The 23547-nt window shown below is 34.4% G+C and overlaps 1 protein-coding gene across 1 annotated transcript in view; it reads right to left on the bottom strand.

Moving 5' to 3' along the window:
* Positions 1-23547, bottom strand: part of Cad87a (cadherin 87A) — a 543288-nt gene that overhangs the window by 35761 nt on the left and 483980 nt on the right. The window contains exon 6 of the mRNA XM_072002494.1: positions 5165-5422. Within this exon, the coding sequence (XP_071858595.1) occupies positions 5165-5422 (258 nt within the window). The remainder of the gene's footprint in view (positions 1-5164; positions 5423-23547) is intronic.

Genomic DNA, 23547 nt, shown 5'->3' with positions numbered 1-23547 from the left:
CGTATCTTTATGTTTCAATAAGAAACTTTCTACGTTTTTAAACTGATAAAAGTAGGGACAAATCTTTCCAATTTTGCAAATTTTAGTTAGCCCAATTTCATTTTGCCCAACAACAAAATTATAACCAAAACAATGTTACAAAATACAAGAAACCAACATACTTATTCTTAAACTCTTTATAAAATTCCTACTATTTTCTGTCTTTTATTTTATTCTCTAGAAAAATTTTCAAAATTGATCTTTCGCTTGAAAGATCAAATGTTTAACACGATTGACTCATTCGTTCTACAAAATACGTGTTCGAGACTCTGTGTTGAAAAGGATCGCATAATGTTCGAGACTCGAAAGCAGCAAAGATTGTTTGTCACTAGAATGATAGGCTGACAGAGATTATTAGCCAAAAATATTAACCAACTATTATTAGCTAAATAAAAGGCCTGAGAAAGATAATTTACCAGCAAAATAAAGGTATGGTAAGGATCACTTGTTAGTATAAAGAACTGTGAGATTTATTTAAAATGGACTGCGTATAAACTGAACGTGTTTGGTGTGAGATGTTTCTAAGGTGAAAGTTCTTTTTTTTATTATTTAATTTGTACTTTACAATTTGTCCAGCTGGACATTTGGTAAATTTTTCTAACTTAATTGCTAAATAACATGTGGATGGCTACTCCCAGCGAGATACCATGAAGTTGAAAGTGAGTTAAGTCTCAAGGCTAACGTACACTGACTGAACTCATCAGAGATGAAGCTCGTATAGTCGTATAGTCATACGAGAGACGTTGGCGGAGGTAAGACAAGCGGATTGGTTGTCTAAGCATTTTCGATTTTGTAAGAGTGGTGGTGAGTTTAATACGATTGGGAATTTTTCTTCTGCAAGTCACCACCTGCACGTTACCGGCGCTCGAGGATACGGAGCGACCTGTGAGGGCCTGCACGGGGTTTCGCGAGTTTTACACATCGACCGTAGAACACTATAAACTCTTATGAAACGCGTACCAAACATGCTGGAACAGAAGTTTAAAAAAGGGAAAACTGCTGGGTTCCTGACCGTTACAGGCAACTGCCAACGAATAGCAACAGAGTAAGTATTTTTTTTTTTTTTATTTGAAAGTAGTTTATAATCAATTCTCATTGAGAATTATAAGTAAATTATTTTGGCGTGATACTGTAACTTGGATTTTAAGTGTTTATAGTATGTTTGATTCTAATTGAATCTAATGCTTAAATCTAAAGGGTAATGTGTTTTTAGCCTGCGGATCTGATCCGTCGTATCAAGTAATTGAGTAACTGATGGGTTTTGGTGGCTGTTAATTCTTATGTTATATCTATTACTGAATTTGGATATTTCTTCTTTAACTGTAGGTATCTTAATGTCACGATGTATTGCTCGGTTGGTAACGTACTAAGGTGCATCTATTAAAGACCTTAGAGTTTTTGATTGGAATCGTTGAAGAATTTCTATGTTGGAATTACTCGCTGTTCCCCATAGTGAGTAAGTGTTGAATGGTTTCGTATGGTTATTGGAAATAAGGTAACGAAAGTGAGAATTTCTTCGGCTTATTAATATAAACGTATAAAGGGATAAAAATATAAATATAAAAACATGAATGTATAAAGGTACAAAGGCTAGAAAATAAAAACGAACAAAGGGATAGAAATATTTTTTTATGTATTTTTAAATTGTATATTCGTATTTATTATAATTTATAATTTACATAATAAAAGTTTCTGTCTAATAATCTTAGTAATCATTTCTTTTCTTTAATAATTTCTAATTCAAACAACAACTATGCAATTTTCGTCCCAAAAGTAAGCAGTAACAGAGATTGGTTACACGTTGCTGTATTTTGGTGTAATTACGAAGGATTATACTGACTCCTTTTTCGAAAAGCACACAAACGCTTATTGTATTTTTAAATTGAGTAAGAAATATAAATTCAAAATATTAGACGAGTATAATAAGAAATTCTCACTTGGTATATAAAACTTCTTATAACACGTTTAACGCGTTTGATTGATAATGAGAGACGTAAAGACGTAAAGCATCGAATCAAAATCTTTGACCTTTTTTTTATTAGCAAGATAAATTCTCTGATATTCTTTTTTACTTCGTGCAGAAATATTTTTTACTTCCCTGTAAAGTTCTATTAAACTGTTTCAGTTGTTTCAGCCTTTATTGCAAAGTTATTAGCCTTTATTGGTGCTTTTAAGCAACGCAATGTTGGCGTGGCTCGTATCGCGAGCTGCATAATGACGTAACGACGTTTGAGATATTCGTTCACGTTAAATCAGGAAAATTATGGTGAGTATTAGGGCCATTGTATAAGCTAATACATAGATACTTGATTTTTATACTGCAGTATATGCTAGTACACTAAACGTGTTGGATATAGTGAAATTTTTTGCATTGTTTTATAACGTGATATAATCACTGTATGATTGTGCTTAATCTTTTTAGATATTTTTTTCAGACTATCTACTAGTTACATGAGACAAGATCTTTTTAGGACGTAACTGTAGTAATTATTGTAGGAATTTAAGTAAGAATGTAATTTTTATTATTTCAATTCCACTCACCGTTTATTAACATTTTAGACTGTCACGTTTAATAACTTTTTAAACTGGCGCGCCTGATGATTGAAAAACTAATTGATAAATCAATTTCGGACGAAACTTGTTATTGAAATTTGTTATATTTGTTATGAATTTATTATAAATTTCTCCAAGGATCGATATTTCAATTTTTATTTCATTATTTATTTTATTGATCATTTATTTTAAACGATGTAAGCTCAATTTATTTATTGAAAAAAGTAAATGTTTCTCTTCAACGCTAGAACTTTCCAATTTTTCATGTTCTTCTCTCGAAAATGGATACAATCCTAGCGTAAACTATTTCATTTTAAGAAAATTTCTCAGCTTTCGTGTTTCGACGACTGTGACAGAGCTACACTATACACCAACAATGGCTACATTGTCAGAATAATCACAAGACTTGTGTAATATACGATAAACAATAAGTGGAACTGAAATAAAAGAAATACATTTGTACTTTAATACTACATTCACATTCCAAAAAGGTCTAGTCCCGTGTAACTAATAATTAGTTTAGAAAAAATTCATAAGAAACACCTGCTTCTTTTGATGTTACAGGAGAATCCTCTCATAATTTTTATTACTAAATAATTCGAGTTAAAAATTTGGAAGAATTCATGTTCCTTCCATCATCGGAGAGCTCTAAATTAACTCGAACAAACAAATGGATTTGCAAACATTAAAAAAACTATTTTTCCGAATTTTGAAGATTCTTATTAGACGAATATTCTGATCGTTTTAAATTTCTCTTAAACTAATCTCAATTTTCGAAAGTTCTCACAAACGAGAAACCTTCTTTGGATAAGCAATACATAACCGTAAATGTGAATTTAAAAATGTTTCGGAAATCATAATTTATCGCAGAAGATTTAAGTTTATATCAGATAATATGTTTAAAAGTTTCGTAAAATACAAAGTTCGTTCGCAAAGTCAAGCTAACAAATTCTCTAGTTTTAGATGGTTTGCAATGGGTTTACACGGTTCGTTGCGGAAAATGAAATAACCATGTATGCAAATTTAGTTTTCAGTTTGTCGGTGGTTCAGGCAGTGGAGACAGCCAATTCTACGCGACTATTGAATACAAAAAATAAAAATATATTGTGGACACGTGACAGTTAGAAAAAAATTAGTACTGCTTTTTTCAGGTTAAAAATATCATTTTAACGAACAAAAGTAAAATTGAAAAAAATAATAGTAAATTATCGAAGTTGTATCGCTTCTGTTACGTATTTGTTCATATTTAACTTTTTCAAAATTAAAGAGATCAGTTTTAATTTACTAATAGTTACAGTGAAGAAATTGATATGTTTTTAAATATATCTAACTGACAAAGTCTTTTATCGTTTACGGAAGAATTGACATTTATTTAATAATAAATATGTTTATCCAATCGTCAACAAGGAAGATATATCGAATGTTAATTACCTATCTGCTCTTGAAACTGTAACTTCCACCACACTGCCGATTAACTTAATGAAAAGCCATGCATCCCAGATGTGCACTAATTAAAAAGAAATTGAATCCTAATTGCTTTCAAAATGACCACCAAAAATATCATTAATTTCATTAACTACCAAATGCTGATCAATTAGTTGATCACTGTTTAACCCTTAATTTTAAAGCTTAAAATCGTTTTACCTCATCCTATTCAATCGTATTTTTCACAGAAAGCAGAGCGTGGTATTCCATAGAATATATTTGAGTATTTACAATCCATCTGTAATGGTTTTGAAAATTTTCTAAATAGAAATACTCGAAGACAATTTTATGATTCATAACTTTTTTAAATTTCAAACGCAATTAATGATATTAAAAATATTTAGAACCTCGAGGTTTGTTTGGCTATGGGAATTGGTTATTTGGATATACATATCTAAAGAAATATATGGAAATATTGTATATGTACATACAGTCGTTTAAATTATTATGCTAATTCATACTAATATATTTATAAAACGTTTTTTATAATTTCCATGATTCGTTCAAAGAAACGAAGTTCAAGAGACGATGTTTATCTTCTTCAAACTTAAGAAACTTTTTAACAACACAAGACATTGTTAACCCTGGAACAATCGTAGCGGGTTTATCACGACCCAGCGTGATATTTGCCAACACGTCACGTATGTAAAAATCATATTAATTTTAAGCAGAATAAATACTGTTTATTTATATTTTGCTTCCGACTTACTCACATCTACGATTTATTGACAAAATACTGTAAAACCATTGTTTGGGTCGAAAAAATAATGGATTATGTAAACAGAGAATCACGAAAGTACTACGAAAACGAGCTAAAATCTGCTAAAAAAAAGTTTAAACTTAAAGCATAACTTAATTTAAGACATAATATTTATTTTCGTAGTTGATGAAACGTTGAGGAACAATTTGATTCCTCCGGCAAGGTTCCTCGCCAAAAATAAGAATAGGAGAAATAAAAATAAGGAAACAGCAAGATTTCAGCTCGCCGAGGAAGAAATAGTGGAAGCACAGGAAAATTTGATCTACGAATCGGGCAGCGATAAGTGCCCATGGGATATTAGCGGTGTAACGAGTATTAATGACTCACCTGTGGCTGAGGAACGCAGGTTAGATCTATGGTGTCGCCCAACAGGTCAGGATCCATTACTCTGATACCTGGAAGAATTGTCGAGCCAACTGGGAGATCCTCCTCGGCCACGGCCTCGTATGGCACGTTGAGAAAACGCGGAGGATTATCATTTTCGTCCAACACAATTACGTATGCATCTACGCCGACGATGTTCGGTTGCTGCCCTGTTGGCACTTCGTCTTCAAGCGTCACGCGAAATCGTATTGTATCATACTCCTGAAAAAGGTAAACAATTCGCATAAATTGGCTGAGTTGCTGCTTCGAATATAATTCATGAAAATATGCGCGTTTATTTGCAAAATTTATTAGAAATGACGATCTCGTGTTATTTTATAAATGTTTTAAATATATATATATATGTAAATTCTATGGAATTCAAACTATCCGGCAACCGACATTTTTTACTTTTCTTTTGTTTTACCGCCAGTCATTTGCTGAATTCAGGACTTGGAAAATCGATTCTCCATTTTCCAGGTAACATTTGTAGTAGATTTGTTATTAACTGTTATTGTATTTAATTTAATTATGCCCAAAATAAACTCAATTTCCCAGAATCGATCATCTGATTTACCCTAAGGATTTACGTTATTACATATATATATAGTGTCTGTTATTGTATAGTAAATAGCATATTCCAATTGATGGTTTTCGTTTGGTCAATTTGGTGGGAAGCATTTAAAGCCAGGACAATAATTCCGAGAATGGTAGATTTAGAAAATGATTATTTAGGGGAATAACGTGTTTCAAACGTGTTTCGGCGTTAACCGAAAATTTGTCCTTAAAGAATACGCATAAAAAATTAACTATCCGATAATAGTTAAGAATATAGGAAAATACATCAAATTCTATCGAGAATTATAATATGGTGGAATAATAATAAATCTCGTTAAACAAGAAATCGGAGAGCAATAATTCTAAGAATAACAGAAAGGACAATAAGATAAAACAAAAGAAATCTCATTAAACAAAGATCTATTATCACAATCAGAGAGTATGCAAGTAAGTTTGTTGATTTCGAAAATAAATAAATGCCAAAAGTAATGTAAAGTTTTAAATAAAACATAATTTTATCCTGTGTACATATTATGTTTTTCTCAATACATCAGATCGTATCCTTTATTCGTAAAGCGTGTTTCTTCAAATTTTTATCAAATTTTGTACCTTTCAGGATATTTATTTTAATTACAAGTATCGCTCGTTTGCAGATATTTCCAAGTTTATACTTGGTTGAAACAAAAACGAATTACAAGCGAAAGTTTAAACGTACCAGGCTACGATGCAAGTGCAAAAAAATAAGGATCGTTGAAGTATGTATAATCGCGTTTTCTCTTGGGTCATCTTCCAGTCGATTAATCTTGGATAATGAACATTAATTGAGAGAAAAACAAACGTCGTTAAGGCCGATGGAACAGTTCGCCGGTTTGCAGAGAGTGGCACCTCGTTTGCCAACTTCTCAATTCTAGCGAGCAGACTTTTTTGACTGATGCACCAAAACCACGTCCTTAAACGTTGTGTTTACATTTAAGCTTTCGCTGCACGGCAGCAATTTTCTTAAACAGTCACTCTGATATCTACATACATAAATTTCGTTGTATTGCCTGCTGGAAGAGAAAACAAAGGGGACAATGGAACGAACATCTTCAGTTCTTGCGTACAATTTTCGAGATAAATAATTACGATCGCATTACGTATATTTGTTTCATCGTGAAACGAAGCGAAACAAACAAATTTGCCTTCTCTCTAAGATGTTTATTTGCTACGCTATTCTATTTGATGCTGATATCTCTTGTTTCGGAACACTTGCTAACAGCATCGCTGTTACTTAATCTGCTATTTAGTCACCCTATATAGGGCGGCTTAAACAAAATCTCGCGGGCTGTCTCCCAGAAACCAATACCATAATGTCGTTCTTTTTTAATTAAACTAAGTGATTGAGGATACTAAATCTTTTAACGGCAACTTCTCCTGGGACAAAGTCTGCTAAGGCCATGAAAAACCAGACTCTCTCGGTTCCTCGAAATGAAAGGTGGTGTCGATTTTTGTTATTCGGATAGCTCTTATCAAATTAGATAATAAATATGAATAATAGCAAATTTTTATTCTATATAGGTATAAGGACAAGATATTAAGTTCGTTAGAACGATAATGACGTTGTACTTCACGTAGTCAGCAACAAACATCATCCCACACCCAAGTTCGAATCCCGACACCGTAGTTCCTGTTTTTCACGATTCCTAGATGACAAGACTCGTCCATGGATGGAGAGGAAAACGAAACCGATCGGGGAGACCACTTTCGGCTGTCATCAAGCGAAAAAAGTAGGGAAGATGATGGTGTTACATCCCGAGACGAAGAACTGAAACTTCTTCTGTTGAAGAAGCGCGGAGATGTACTTCGAGACATTTAGAAGCTCGAAAGAGGAGAAGAATAAAAGTACACGTAAGAGCAACTTGGAAATTATCAGAAAAACACATAATGAGGCTTCAAATTCTTTCTGTAAAATGAGATGTTTCTTATACTTGCTGTCTCAATCTCTTTGTTCGGTTTAATAAGAATTACTCGAACGAGAAATAAATATCTTTCAATTTCCATTTGAATGAAAGGAAAGTACTGTTTCCACTCTAGCAGGCGTTGTGGAATGATTTGTTGAAGCGTTTAATTAATTGTTGACGTGGTCGCCACTTCTAAGAAAACTCTACATCTGGTCTTTAGTTTTCTCAAGCACTGAAGCCATCGACAGCGTATAGACAAAAGACTGCGTCGAACGCAAACTATAAAACGGTTCACATGCAACGTTGCCTTCAGGGTTTTTCAGTCATAGAGTAACGCTGCTAGCGTGCGGATCTGGACCAGCTCATATTGTATTCCAAACTTTGTACTTACACTTTAATATTCAATATATATATATATATATATATATATATATATGTATATTTTCTACGTTACAATTTATTCACGCGTTCCTTTGTATTCACATACATCCAATAACCTTAACATTAATAATACGTAACACTTTACCACACAGGATATCTGTGTATTAACAAACAATTTGCATATAGAGTATTATCTCTTATACATGTACGTGTTCCATATGAATTATTATGAGAGTTTTCTTCTTTTCGTAATACAAGTCGATATTACCACGTCTGTGTATTGTAAGTCTATTGAAAGTTTTATTGAAAGTTTGGCAAACAAATTACCTCGTTAGTTTTGCCTTGGTATCTTTTCTTTGCTAGTTGTCTTTGGAACTCTTATTTTGCTTTATCGTTCAACGACCATCAAAACATCCCAAATTAGAAAATTTACTGTAACCCACGTTTGCGGATCGCGCCATTTTAAGTGCATTTCCGGGTACCTGACACGAGTTCCTAATAGAATTAGTTAATTAGCAACGAGCTATCCTAGCTTTGCCATCACAGGCTTTGCAAAAAGTTCAACGCGCAGAAACTGCACAGAGTCTTCAAATAGTTTTCTTGAATATAACATACGTCGCTTCTGTATATCTTTTACCTTATAAAGCAAACGTCTACATACAGGGTGTCCCGAAATTTATGATACAACCGGCAGAAAGATGATTGTAAAAATAAGTCGAAAAAAAAACAATCTTTTTTCATTTAAGGATTCGTTTTCGAAAAAAATGAGCTTGAAAATCCATCAAATAGCCGCGTACTAACTGGAAGCTTCGAATTATGAAACTTGTGTTCAACTCTCATAGAAAGAAGACTAAAAAGAAAACACCCCACTGACCTCACTAAAGAAATAAAATAGTCAAACTCGAACGTGCTATCCCGCTGGCGGTAACCATCCACATGTTATTTAGCAATTAAGTTAGAAAAATTTACCAAATGTCCAGCTGGACAAATTGTAAAGTACAAATTAAATACTAATAATAAAAAAAACTTGTGTTTCTGCTGATTCATCTATTACTCCACGTTCTAACAGTAATTTTAACAACTATTTCTTTACTAATTATTCCTTCATTCCAATAATAATGATTAATTAAACGAAAAAATGTTACGCCTTTTCTTCGACTTATTTCTAATAATCACCACCCGGCCACCATGATTTTCAGAGTCACCTTGTATACTGGCTGCCAAAAGTTTTCAGCCAAAATGAAGTTCTATATTTCCGTGTAACTTATATATTAATCAAATTCTTGCGCAAATTTTTACAATATCGTACTTTATGAAATACCTTACGTGCTACGCTCGCGGGATGAACATTCATTTTTAAAAACTCTTTAAGCGAAAATAAAATTAGCAACAAAATCATCTCGAAGCGCATCTATTTTGAAACTATTCGTGGCTCATACATTGATGACAATCCATTCAACTGATTCAGGCAGTGACGAAAGAATCATGTACTATTGGGTTGGCAACTAAGTGATTGCAGATTTTCTAATTAGGTGGTAATGACAAAATCCGCAATCACTTAGTTTCCAATCCAATACTAGCCTAACTCGGGATTTACAACTCGTAGAAGCAAGAAATCTACGCCATTCGAACGTTATAACAAGCATTATTAACACTTTCGTTTCGAGTGCCGCTTATAGGCGACGACCACGCCACGACTCCTGAGTCCGGCACCCCATATATCCGTCATCCAAAAGATGCATATACAAGTGCTATCTGTAGTCAATAATATGTCGGGCTAACATTAGGGTTAGAGGCGTGTAATGAATCTTTCTTTGGATCAGACATAGTTGTTATGCAAGAGCAAAGATATTTACTAGTACAATTATGATTGTGACAGAATTTGACAAGTAACCGTAGTAATTAGATACTCGGGATGTGAATGGAAATGATATTAGACTCAATAACGAATCCACGGTCCACGGGATGTCGAATGCGATTTTTTCCACAGTCTAAGTCGAACTCAAGTTACTGATCTACGATTCGGGTGTGACTCAACGTACTTGTCCACATTACAAGTAGAACTTATCTGACTGCCTCTCAGTCCCAGTGGAACTGGCCTTATATACTCCTCTCCGTAACCCTCCGTACCCCTCGGGTCAATCTTTGTTTTTAAGGAGAGCTATTTAATTACTCCATACCTCTGTTAGGTACACGTCTCTCCCGTGACTGTGGCTACGTTCAGCGACCCATTATGTCACTTCGAGCCCAGGCCCACTGTCATTAATCTCGGGCACCCATACTCAGATTAAATCATAAACAACTATTTCTCATTTTTATTATTTAAATACAGCTATAACAAAAAGTCTGGACTAAAGTATTGGGGACCTTTCGAAAACATTCCAAAAGAAAGGCCCCGATGTCCTTTCATCTCCGACATATATTTATTTGACAGTATAGTACGGGAACCATAGTAACGATAGATGATATAATGATTAAACGATTGATTTTGTTTTTAAGTAGAGTCGAGCCTTATGCGGACTAATAGGAAGACAAAACTGTTCGCATCACATTTCTCATGTGAAATTTAATTTGTTCAAATACGGATTAAGGTTAATCTTAATTATATGTAATTGTAAAGAAGGACGTAATGTACAGCCAGAAAACCAATAACGTGATTTTTATTACTATCTCGGCTGTACACTATGTTTCCTTCATATCATTATAATACACCGTGTATTCTTATGTATATTTACTTAAGGTCCCGATGTCCTTTCATCACCGACAAATATATTTTTTCGTTATCGGCAGAACATTCTCTGTTGATTTTATTGACATATTGGATTAATCACTTCTTAAAGTTACTCATTGTTGAAACAACACCAAAACGTTTCACGCAATATATTTAAAACATCCAAAAGATCGTATACTGTTTTATGCTAAAAAATCTATTAAATCCATTAAATCTATTAAATTGACAGTGAAACGATATTTCATATACGGTTCTTACAAGAATTATCGTTATTTAAGATTTAGGAAAACGTGTATACAGCAACCACGCACACTGTGTGTATTTCTGGCGTTTCCGTTCAGTGACAGTACTTCAGCGGACTGGACTGCCGAAGCAAAAGGGTCAAAGTTGAAACACGATTCGACCAAGATGCTAAATTTGCATCTTGGTAATAGGAATTTCGTACGGCTACTTATTGCAAGTTTCGAATACTAGAGACACGTGAAAGGAGCAAGTGGTCGAGTTCTAGCGAGAAGAGATGAAAGGAAGAGTGCATGGCCGTGCAAGGTATTAGATGGACGTCTCTGAATGTATTCTGAGAATGTTTGCATAGCTGGGCCAAAGTGAGTGAAAGAAAAGGTGGAATAGGGAAGAAAAGAATGCACAGGTGTTGGAGTATATTGCATGGAAGATGTGTGTCTGAGACAATGACAGTCTTTGAATCTGTTTTCAGAGGACATTTCGTTATTCCTGTTTGAAAAAGTAAAAAGAGTTTCTTTCTTTCTTGCATTTTCCGAGCTGCTAAAACGAACGAAGTTATATCTGTCATTAGTAATCGACTAGAATTTGTTAGAATTTAATCTTAAAGATTTAATCTTAAGATTAATAATCTATGGAAGACACAATGTTTATGTTAAAATGATATTCAGTGATATTTATTAAACAGAACTACAGAACCAAATGTATATAAGCGAGTGATATAATTAACAAAGTATGGAAGAATTGTTGATTGTCGGTCAGTTACCCCCAGACTAGACGTGGGTAGTGACCTATGATCTCGTAAATATTTTGAGCCCCACTCTCTATACAGTAATAAGTATGACCTGTGTAAGAGTCCTGTTCAAATGCCTGTGGCTGTGTAAGGATATTTATGCCCATGCGTGTAATATCGTTGTATTCCAACAGAATTATTTATTAGAATTTTATTTATTAGAATTCTATGTAGAGAAGATACTCGTGTAGGATTAAGATCTGAAATGTATGGTACGGATTTGTTAAAGTTATTTGCAGGTGTTACATTAATACGATGAATTTTAATAATTTCGTGCTGGCTCGCAAGGTTCTCTTTTATATCTGAATTAAAGTTTATAATATGCATGAAATTGAATAACAGTGAACGCAATAATAATATAATAATAAATAAGTCAAAGTTGATCAAAATAGGGATTTAAAGACTTGTTAAATATATATATATATATATATATATATATATATATATATATATATATACGGTAGAGAAATTCGATTATTTATACGAGATAATATGGACCGGTTCTCCCTCGGATAATCGAAAATTCGAATAATAAGAGCGGTCTATTAGTGTCTGTACAAGGAAAATTTTGATAATCTAATACTGTGCATGTATTTAGGTTTAATTAATTATTTAATCGGCCGAAAGTTTGATTACCTGCTTTCACAATACCTAACTGTTTCGTTTCCGTACACTTCTATACACTTTCTTACTCTTTGTGTGAAAATTTCGAAAAACATCAAGTTATAGTACAGTTCAAAACATCTCGGATGATAGTCGAGACTACGTTGTATGTGTCACACACCCAAGAAGACCACCCGCTCAGTAACCGGATAGACTGAACACCCTGCATGCCACAGCTATTGAAACAATAACTAAAAAGGAGCATCTGACACACACACCCGACGGTGGCCCCTCCAAAAGGACTAGACCCTCGGTAGAAGGACCTTCCTAAACTAGCGCTCGAACAGTCCGTTGTAACATTTCAAACCAGTCTGTTCTAACATTCTGTTGTAACGCTTGAACCATCACTCTGTTGGATTTCTACAATAAATTTCATTGTCGCATACGAAGTTCAATTTTCTTCACCCTATTTGTGAAAGAATCATTTCGTTCGAACCGGGACGCGAGGAGATCACCGGCGATCCGTTAATTTCGCGATTTCTTGTGTCTCCAACGTGACATATGCACCAAATCGATGAAGTTACTGTAGTGTTGAATATTATACCTAGTTTAATGTCTTCGCAAATAACCCTTCGACTCTCTGAAATCTACTTCAATTTTCACGAGTGTCTTAACACGTGTAGACAAAGGCAGAGTTCGAATTGGTCACCGAACAATTTTGGAGATCATTGTGCAACGATAATACAACAGAAGCTTAAACGTGGAATATAACGTGCGGCGATAACGCGCCAAAGGACATTTATCCGAGCGTGTGGAAGAGTCTCAAGAATTTTAACGCGAAAATCAAACCATAGAAGAAGCACTATCGGTAGCAAATTTGCTGACAAGTTAAACAGCCTGTCGGAGTTTCTAACTTTCATTTTACATCCGCGAGCAACGGTTCACGTTTCAAGGCGGAAAATCGACTCGCGAATCATCGATCCTCTAAAATAGAACCAGTGATGTAACTATGATTTCTCACGTTTTAGGCTGAAGCAAGCACGTTCCAGATCAAATCAAAAGGCTTCTCTGAAGAATAGCGAAACTTCCGTAGTAACTTCGTCCTTTCGAAAACGTGTACCGTAGCCCTTCATGCATGCGTAATGGTCGAGCCACAATGCCACTGGCTTTCGAGCAAGTGAATCTCGAATAACGTCGACCTAATTGTGCACGATCGTACGTGTACAATGCAACGCGAAGAAAATAACGAGACGTAGGAAGAAAGAACGTTTTCACGATGAAGATGAACACACGAGGAGAATTGCTTAAGATGAATTTTGTAGAATATTCAGATAAAGCTTTTTTCTAAGAAGGATACAGAGATTTACAAGTTACACTTAACACTTTGACGACCGTATGCTCTGACAAAGCATATAACCCGAAAGGGAAAATAAAATTGTAAAATTGAAAACGCGCATTTTAGCAGTCGATTGAAAAGATTCAAACGGTCGCTTGGAAAGTTCGTTCCGATTTACATTTCGATTCGATATACATTTGTTGAATTACATGGGTGCCATTTCGTTCCATAACCTTCCCCATCTTTCACGTAATTTGAATATTCCATGCTCGGAGAACCTCTCAGGTTTTTTGGTGGAAAACTTTCCAACGTGATTTTTTATGTCGAACAAAGAGTTAAAAATCGGAACGAACTTCCCGAGCAGCATTTAACGAGTGTAATATTTTATTAAAAATCAACGAGCATATTTAAAGGTACTTTTTAGCGTGATATGCTTGAAAACAGTTTTTCCGATGGAAAGGTGCTAAGCAAAATAATTTATTATTTTATTAAATTCCTCAAAAATCGGGATTAACTTTCCAAGTAATCAATATTGATAACGGTTCTAATATATTGATGACAGTTTTGTATTATTCAAGCATGTAATGTAAAAACACTTTTGTAATATTTCGTTTATCGCATCAATTGCATTTTTTTTTTACTGTTTTATTTAACAGTAGTTAACATTTTTATAGGACACCGTATGAAGTACGTAAAGTGTCAACGAGTTCCATTAACAAAATTGGAAAAAATTTGATTTTTGCTTTTTTTATTCGTCTTTCATTGGTATAATATTACATATTACGCATTATAGACAAATTGTAAGTTTTTACAGGGTAAGAGACCGAGATCTCGTCGCCTGATCGATCTTTGTCGTTAAATGCTCGAGTCTGTAAACGGCACTTGGAATTTGAAGTAGATACGTGGCTAGTTAAAAGAGTAAAAATAAACGAATTCGTCGTTGCAGAGTCTTCTGTAACACACTGTTTCTTCACGAGTGGTGCACTACGTTATTTTTTAATATTCCAGGTCGTGTTTCAACATCTAAAGTACGTAATTCTAGCATTTATTTTTGGTGATGTGTGACGTATTGCTTCTATTTTCACATTCACAAATGAGGATGAAATATCAGTTAGCAGATGAAACTCTCCGCTTAGATTCCATTTCAATTCCTTTTTTAAATTCTATTCTATAAAAATATAAATTTGCAGAAATATCCGCGGTCTAATCGTAACTTGAAGATTATTAATTCTATTGTTACAATTATCGCGGATGTTTATGCAATTTCGTATCTTTATGAACGTGATTAAACAAAACCAAACTAGACGTTTCTTCCATCTAGTAAATACTATCGTTTTCTATATGTTTTAAATGTGCTTCATTGAGATTAAATGGACGATGTTATAGATTTTTCGTTTAGGCCTTTTTTCTATCGAAGGATAGTATGTTTCTATAAATAGATGGAAAATTGCTTTATAGATATATTCACTTTCTTTGCGATATATTTTTTGGCGGGAAAAAGTAGCACATATTCACATTAGATACTTTCGTTATTTTATTATTGTTTATTATCAAACATTTTGTTTCAAACAATCATTTACACATCTACTTACACACACACACACGTATACACATAAATATGAGTATAAAAGTATAAATATGAGTATAATAAGAGTAAGTAAATACTCTATTTTTTTATTCTCACTGTTTCAATTATTCGCAAACTCAATTGCAGATTAAACTAAACCGATTAAACCTTTTTTTCTAAAATTCAAAGAAAAGCTGCTGTAAAGCGACATTTTCACGCATTCATTAATATTACTTATTCGCGTGAAATAAAAACTCATGGCAAAGCCGAAGAAAGGTGAAACGGTAAGTTGGCGCTCGGTGCATGTCCGCGGTGCGGCAGGAAGTAAAAAGAGACAGAACCATACAATACAACGTAATGACTGCAATTTAGCGAGGGAGCAGGGGGTCAAGGATCCAAATACGATGCACGGTCTTATCATTATCACGCGCGTCACCGTGTTGCACACGTTGCCTCTCTCTCAACACGTGAGCGATCCGCGAGCACGGTAATTTCGACGTGACAGAGCCCAGAGAGGAAGTTCCTTTTCCGTCCGCGAAAACACGCCCCTTTGGATCCCGCATCCTCCTCGCTTTACCCTTCGCAGTTACATATATTCCCGTTTCTCCTTCTTGTATCTCTGACTGTGAATAACCTTGCAAGCTCCTCTGCTTCCTTTTTGAACCGACACAATCACGCGACTTTCCTCTCTACTCTCTTCGAATCTGCCTTTTTAGTCCGCGGTTCTCTTCCCGTTCTTTCCTTCAATTCTTTTCTTTCTTTCTTTCTCATCTCCCTTTTCCTTTCTTTCCTCGTTTCGCGGTTCCGCAACGGTTCCAGATAATCCACCTCTTATTCTTGAGTTTCCTGTCGGTTGCAGACAGAGGGACGGAACAACGCAACCACTTTCGAGGGACACAATGCACCGACAACCCCGCCGCCTCGGTTTATCCCCGCGTCGTGCTACCCACTGCTCTGCTCGTCGTGTATCGCGGCTACGTGCAGAGAATCGCGATCCGCCGCACAAAAGCCTGACAAGACTCTGTTTCGCTCGGTTTTGCGCTTTTATTTCGACGACACGCTCGCGACAGCGGAGGTCCGTGCACGAACGGCAAACAGCCTTCGCGATCAGTCGACACTGTGACCTTCCCCTTTATCGATGAAATCGCAACGAGGTGCTGGTCGTGTCGCGACGTTTCCCCGAATTGCTCGACACTAGCACTTTATTAGCTTGCCACGTGACACTTTGACGTTGCTTATCGAGTTCAAAGGGAGTTGCGAAGCTAATAACACGAATACGAGATCCTAATTACAATGGGGAAGGTTAATGGGATATTTGGAAATACACGAATACGTAGAACACACGTAATGTGTGAAAGTATGCACAATATTTACCATAATTAATTATTTTATCGTATTTAAGAAAATCGTGCACATAACGTTTATCGAATGAAACGAATATCTGTTTTGGTTTTAAGGTAGGACCTCGATTAACCTACTTAATCGAGACAGGTCGAGGAGTTCTGATAAATCCAGGTTCAACAAATAATCGAGGGCAAAGAAATGAAAACGAGTTTTCTATACCAAGATGAGCCTTTTATTTCCAAGAGATGTAATTGCTTTTGTACTATAACCATATTTCTCATTTGTAATACAATTATTTAATTAAATTATTTGCTCAACGTTGCTTTTGAAAGTGCATGCCATCCTCTCAGCATCATTAAACTTTCTGTTAGACTGAACGTGTCTTCCTCATTCAAAGGATTGAAGTACCTTGTTTATGACTAATTTTTTCATTTTCTATCACCTCATCGATGGGCTAATTTTAGATAACAGTGATTATATCAGTTGATTATTTTCAGGCAGCCACACTTCTATATTAAGTTCATCCAATTGCTCACTTGCTGATCTGGTATCGATCCACTGTGCAATTGTTTCTATCATTTATGACAGGATGTTCTGTATCGACAGATTTACATCTGTAGAACTTGAGTCATTAACCTAAGTATAGTCTGCACCTGAACTTTGTCTCATTGACATTTGACACTCATATAAATATATTTGTCGAGCCATTCGCTGGGGTTAGGGGCGTTGACGAACAGAATTTCACAATTAACCGTGGCGATTAGATACTCGAGATGCTAATGGCAATAATCTTAGGTTCAATAACGAAGACACGGTCAACAGGATAAAAATGCTTCCTTACTTGTCCAAAGCCCAAGTCAAACTGAACTCATGTACTTTACTCTGTGCATCTCTGTACTCCTTAGGTCAACTCTCTTTTTAAGGAGAGCTGTACAACTATGTCATACCTCTATTAGGTACAAACGTCCATCCCGTGACCGTGGCTACGTTTAGCGACCAGATGTGTCACTTCGAGCCCAAGCCTATTGTCATAAATCACGGGCAATCATAATCGAATTAAATCATAAACAACTACTTCTAGGTTTTATTATTTAAACACAGCTATAATAAAACGTCTAGACTAAAGTATTAGAGATCTTCCCAAAAATTCCAAAGAAGAGACCTCGATGTTCTTTCATCTCCGACATATCCATATAAATCTTCGATATCGAGGGATTTCAATGCAGTTAGAAAATTATCATTTGGCTGTGAAGGAAGCGTTTGATATTATTAACAAAAGATTCCGGTTAATCGAGGTTCTACTGTACAACGTTAGCTATCTACCTAAAAATATGAGTTTGCATAAATATGCAGAGTCTAGCGTTGGCTAGAGAAAAGAATATTAGTAATTAAGATACACGCATTAAAATACGCGCCATATAACGAGATTCAATGATATTTAAATGACGACGACAAATATTACGCAGGAAGTGCTGCAAGTGTTTATTGAAGAAAGTTTATCGAAAAAAGTTATGAAATTGAAGATACGAAAGTGCATAGGATACGCATAATACGTGAGCAATATATAAGTATCCAATACCATTCACATTATTTAACAAATAAATCAATTTTCTATTTAAGTTCTATTTTGTAAATTATCTTACAAGAGTATAAATTTTAATTATACAACGAACAAGACAGATTATTGTAATGTAACCATATTATGTAAGCATAAAATTTTAGTTATTTGATAGAAAGTTTCTTGTTAAGGAAGGCACGTTTCAGCAATTTATACTTTGAATTTCTTGCGCTAGTAAATAAAGCTCGTAATGTTTTTTCTCTATAACTGAGGATTGTAGTCTTAACCACAGAATGAAATTCTCCGCTATCTTTAAATTGCTTTGCAAAAACTTGCGACATTGATTGTTGCGGAAAGCAATAAAGAGTGATTAAGGAAAATTGTTCATCAAGCTGCGAAAGAAGTAAGTTCCTCTGGGCATAAGAAAAGTTGTCATGGTATATTGCATCAGCATTATGTTTTATATTTCTACTCCGGCCAGCTTTTTGATTTATAAAATTACAGCGGCAAGACGTCAGAAGAAAGTAAGGAAGAAAACGAAAGAAAGGGAACACGGACGATCATTTCTCTAATTACGTAATATAATCTTCCATGAAGCGTTTACGATATCTTGTAAATTAATCGTTTCCAATTCTCATCTAATCTCTTAAATAAATACAAGACTCTATTAACTTATGAATGGTAAACAATTTTGACACCCAGCATAGACCGAGCGTTTAGTAAACAATTTATTATATATAAATTTTAAGCTTACGATTTACATTCCAAAAAAGGTTCTCAATTTTACAAATAACAACACATTGTTTATCGTAGATATCTGCGAATAAATTTATTGTTATTTTAATTATTATAGTGACATTTTTAAAAACCAACAACAATTTCTTACATTATTATCTATCTTGTGAATCGTTTTATTTACTAATCTGGCAAAAGATTCAAACAAGTTGCCTGTCTGTGAATTTCAAGAATTTCAAGTACATAATTTTAAACACCACACAAGTTGGTTAGAAAAGCTGATCTACTTTTGTAAAGATGTTTCGCAAACTTTGGTTATGGTTCGATACACACGAGGAGTTGATCTTATCGATTTTATTCATTTTTTTTATGGATATTACGTAGGTGTTCGTCTAAATGTCACAGTGCTGTGGATAATGTGACAAGCAAAAGCGATGATTAATTACTATTGCCGCGAATCCTCTCGCTCATCTGCGTATCTTCTCGTATAACTGAGAAGCAGCCCAGAAATGCGAATAATAAAATTCTCTCGTCTGCGTGGAGAATCGCTGGCGAGAATTCTATCGCAAGTGAAGACTTGTAAGTATACTAACATCGACTTGAAAGGTCTCGTTAATAACCGATTCCATTAATCGATTTTCTCTTAGAAATAATCTGAACGAGATTCCTCTTCGACGATAAATAAGACTAACAGATAGATCGCGGATACTTATGCACTTATGAGAGTTATAAAAGTGTGAAAATGTAAAGAATGCACGTAGTATGCAAGAATACGTGAAATATCAAAAATAAAGCGATGGTTATAATATCTAGTGGGTGGAACAAATGTAGATAAAAATTCTACGTTTTTGTCTACAATTATGAAAGTATGAAATTGCATGATATTGATGCTAATAGTAAGACAGACGCAAGGAATGAGCGAATGAAGAAATCTCTGGAAAATCCTACAAGCGGCCACTTCGATGGAAAAATGAGATCTGTATAATTTTGGTTGCCTCTTGGTGCATAAGATTGCAACGAGCTGCTGAAATCTTTTCCTTTTAACACGTTCATCGCCTAGCGTGATTCGGCTAAGTTTCCTGCGGGGCCCAAATCCGACCGCCGGTACGCAGAACGTAAATAGGACGACAAGCAGGAATTCATCGTTTATCGCCTTCGATTCATTATAAAGAAAAGATTATTTATTTCTGAAATGGAGAAAGCGATAAGCTATCCAGCTAGAGTATTCCGAAGGATCTAATGGCAGATATCTCAGATCTTTCATTTAGTCGAGAAGCATACTTGTGAGATGTACATCAGTGATTTTTTCCTCCTCAAAATGTTTAGTAAACAGCGTGAAAATATATTTGAAAGTGAGGAGAGTAGTGATGACGGAGTCTAACTATTTTTCAAAGTGCCCAAAATCACCCCAAATGTGTTTGGAATGTTTTAACGAATACCATACGATATAGGATAATGTAATATATTATCCAGAATATAAATTAATAAAAAGTATGGTATAATGTGTTTTTAATATTTTTATGTTGTATATCCTATATATAATATCGTATATTTAATTAACTCGAATAAGAAGAGCGTCACCATACTTTGGTGACGGGGCCCCCACGGAAGTATACCCGTCGCATAGATATGTGCGACGTGTCGACGAACGTGTTAATACGAATCCAAATAGGTACAGGTTCGGCCGAGCTATTTTCAGTTAAGTAAAAATGTACGGATTCTTATAGAATCATACGATACGTTTAAAACTGTGAATAATCTAAAGATCTTTCAGGACTCGAAACTTTAAGATTACGAACCATTGTTTCTATTTGTTGTAAAAGCAATAGTGCAATTAATTTGCGCAGGACAAATGTTATTTTCAAATGTGGTTTTATCAGTTATATCACACGCGTATAATTATTCAATAATTAATACTAAATTTCTTCATTTTTGTTCCCAAACGTTTATGGTAAATATATGAATAAAATATACATAAATATATGTAAGATATATATACATATATATAATATATATATATATATATATAAATAGATGGAAAAACTCTCTTTAAATAAATATTTTTATATTGTCAAAATTATGATGAATGATATTAATATTGTCGAAGAAACGGAATTTGTTGACTAATCGTTTTGTACGCATTTGCTAAAAAAGAAAAAGAAAGAAAAATAAAAAATAAAGGGAGTTGTTTTGCACAGCTGTTGGGGTACGTTGAAAAGAACATTGGAAATTTCAAGTTAGTACAACATGTCCATTATTCAGCAAAGCAAATAAGCAACGATGCTACTAATACATAGTTCTATACTTCTTTACATGTGCACGAACATGGTCATATGTTTTATGCAACGTTAGATACAAACTAACTCGGCAGTTATTGCATATCGAATAGCAAAGTTGAGGAACAGAGTGAAAGGGCAAGGAACACAAAGTGTCCTAAATTATTTCAGTGACGTAGAAAAGTGTCGTATATCGAAGATCGCTCGTTGAAAATTTTCATTTTTACGAATTGATTTAGCAATAATTATTTCTAATAAATTATAGCTACTATGATCTTCGTGTAAAATGTAGATAACAGTAAACTTGTAATATTAACCTCTTGAAAATACGACAAAATCTTACGTGAATCGTGTAGCCTACATAATAATGAAGAAATAGAAATGTGAAAGAGTTAAATCAAAAATATATATTACACGTCGTGGTGTTGGAGTTAATGAAACGATCGATGATCGTAACATGAAATAAAAATTAATATAATTTTCTTTCGATGAATCTGTCGATGAATTTTCGAGTGCGTTCTTTAATTCACAATTAAATTAAATTATCAAAATAAATTTACACTGATGTATTATTTTACTAAAGTTTAGTAATGTACATGTATCATAATGCTAATTACCATGGGTCTTCTGCAACAGGCATTAATTTCACTCATTATCGAAAAACCGTTTTAATTGATTCGTTCGATCCGGACCAATAAATTAGTTAATAGAAATTCCCAGATTTTACAAAATTTCCGACTATTTTCTCATGAAACGATTCGTTTTTAAGGAATCCAGTCGGAAATGTAATTTTACGATAATTTTCAAAGTATGCATTCTGTGCAGAACGACTTTCGAACATGATGCAAAAGGAGACCTTTGCCTGAATCGGTAGGAGACGACATATTTAACGAATTCTTTCACAAATAAGAAATTTCGTCTATTGGGTACAGTAGAAGCATCTTTATCGTAACACTCGTTACTCAAACATTCTCTCATGTAGACGTTCTACTACACAAACAGCATATTTCTTATTAGAACACTCTATGTAAGTATGCACATTGTGTTCTTTTCTTCCTGTAGGACGAAATCTACTATGAGATTGACATAGACTATACGCATTAACAGAGCAACGGAAAAGTAACACAGCAGAACTAACAGTACTGAAACAATTATTTGATCCATTTGCCGAAATAATGAGGAATTTATAAGTCTGATCTTTTTTAAATTTCACAGGGAATAAGCAGAATCGAGGAAAATAGATCCTTTTTGATTTTGTACTAGCAAACCAATATTTACTTAATTTCATTTTATTTATTTATTGTTAAAAATGACAACGTGAGTTCGCGCTCACCATCCATATGCAGATGCGCTAGTTACAATAAATAGTAACTAGAAGATAGTTCTAGATACAATCGATAGATTTAATCGATAGGTTTAAGATTTTCTTTTGTTTTTATCCCTAGTCCATGTAAGAAAGTACAACAAAGGTTTTTCGGCTCAGAACGGTGTGATAGATTTATCCAAAGAATTAAATAATAGTTATTGTGATCCTATCTCTGAATACAGAAATAACAACAGGTTATGGGCCCAGGTTTAATAATTAGTTATTATTTTACTGAAAATATTATTAATTGTAATATTATTGAGGAGCGCAGAAGATAACCTAAAAACAAAAAAGAAGTGCATAATCGATGATTCAGTGTCATATCATAAGGGCGCTTTATCAAATATATAATAATTGCTTACGTGATAATTCAGTTATCAAAAGAATAAACTAATATCTATAGTGATCCTACCTCTAAATACAGAAATAACAACATTTATTTGTTTATAAGTTTATTTTAAGGTAGTCCCACTAACAGTAAAATCAATTTATTTCATTTCGTCTGAAGTATTTTAAATAAAAATCGATGCTAAGTATTTTTTACTTTATTATGTGAAAATTCTTTTATCCAAACATTTTTGTCCTTCAATTAGTTCACACAACGGAGTTTCCACTGTAGTTGGCGAACCACTGAAAATTTCGTCGCGTTTTCAGCCTGGTGCACGTAGCGAGAGACAATAAATAAATAAATGAGAAATGTAACGAGGTTCCGATAACATTGACGTTGCGGCCGATTGCAGCGGCGTTGCACCACGTCGCGTCGCGTCGACAAAGAAACGGCGTATTGCGGCTTTCATTAGCAGCATCATATCGGCAATCGTCATCCCGAATCATCCAATTAACGGCAGCTATAATGAGGACGTCATAAATGATTCATAGTCGAATTTCTCGTCAATGCATCGCCACTGCAGCAAATGGAATT

This window comes from Bombus fervidus, chromosome 4, assembly GCF_041682495.2.
Source record: "Bombus fervidus isolate BK054 chromosome 4, iyBomFerv1, whole genome shotgun sequence".
Classification (NCBI taxonomy): Eukaryota; Metazoa; Arthropoda; class Insecta; order Hymenoptera; family Apidae; genus Bombus; species Bombus fervidus.
Note: the sequence above shows the minus strand (reverse complement) of the source record. Positions and strands in the feature narration are given on the sequence as shown.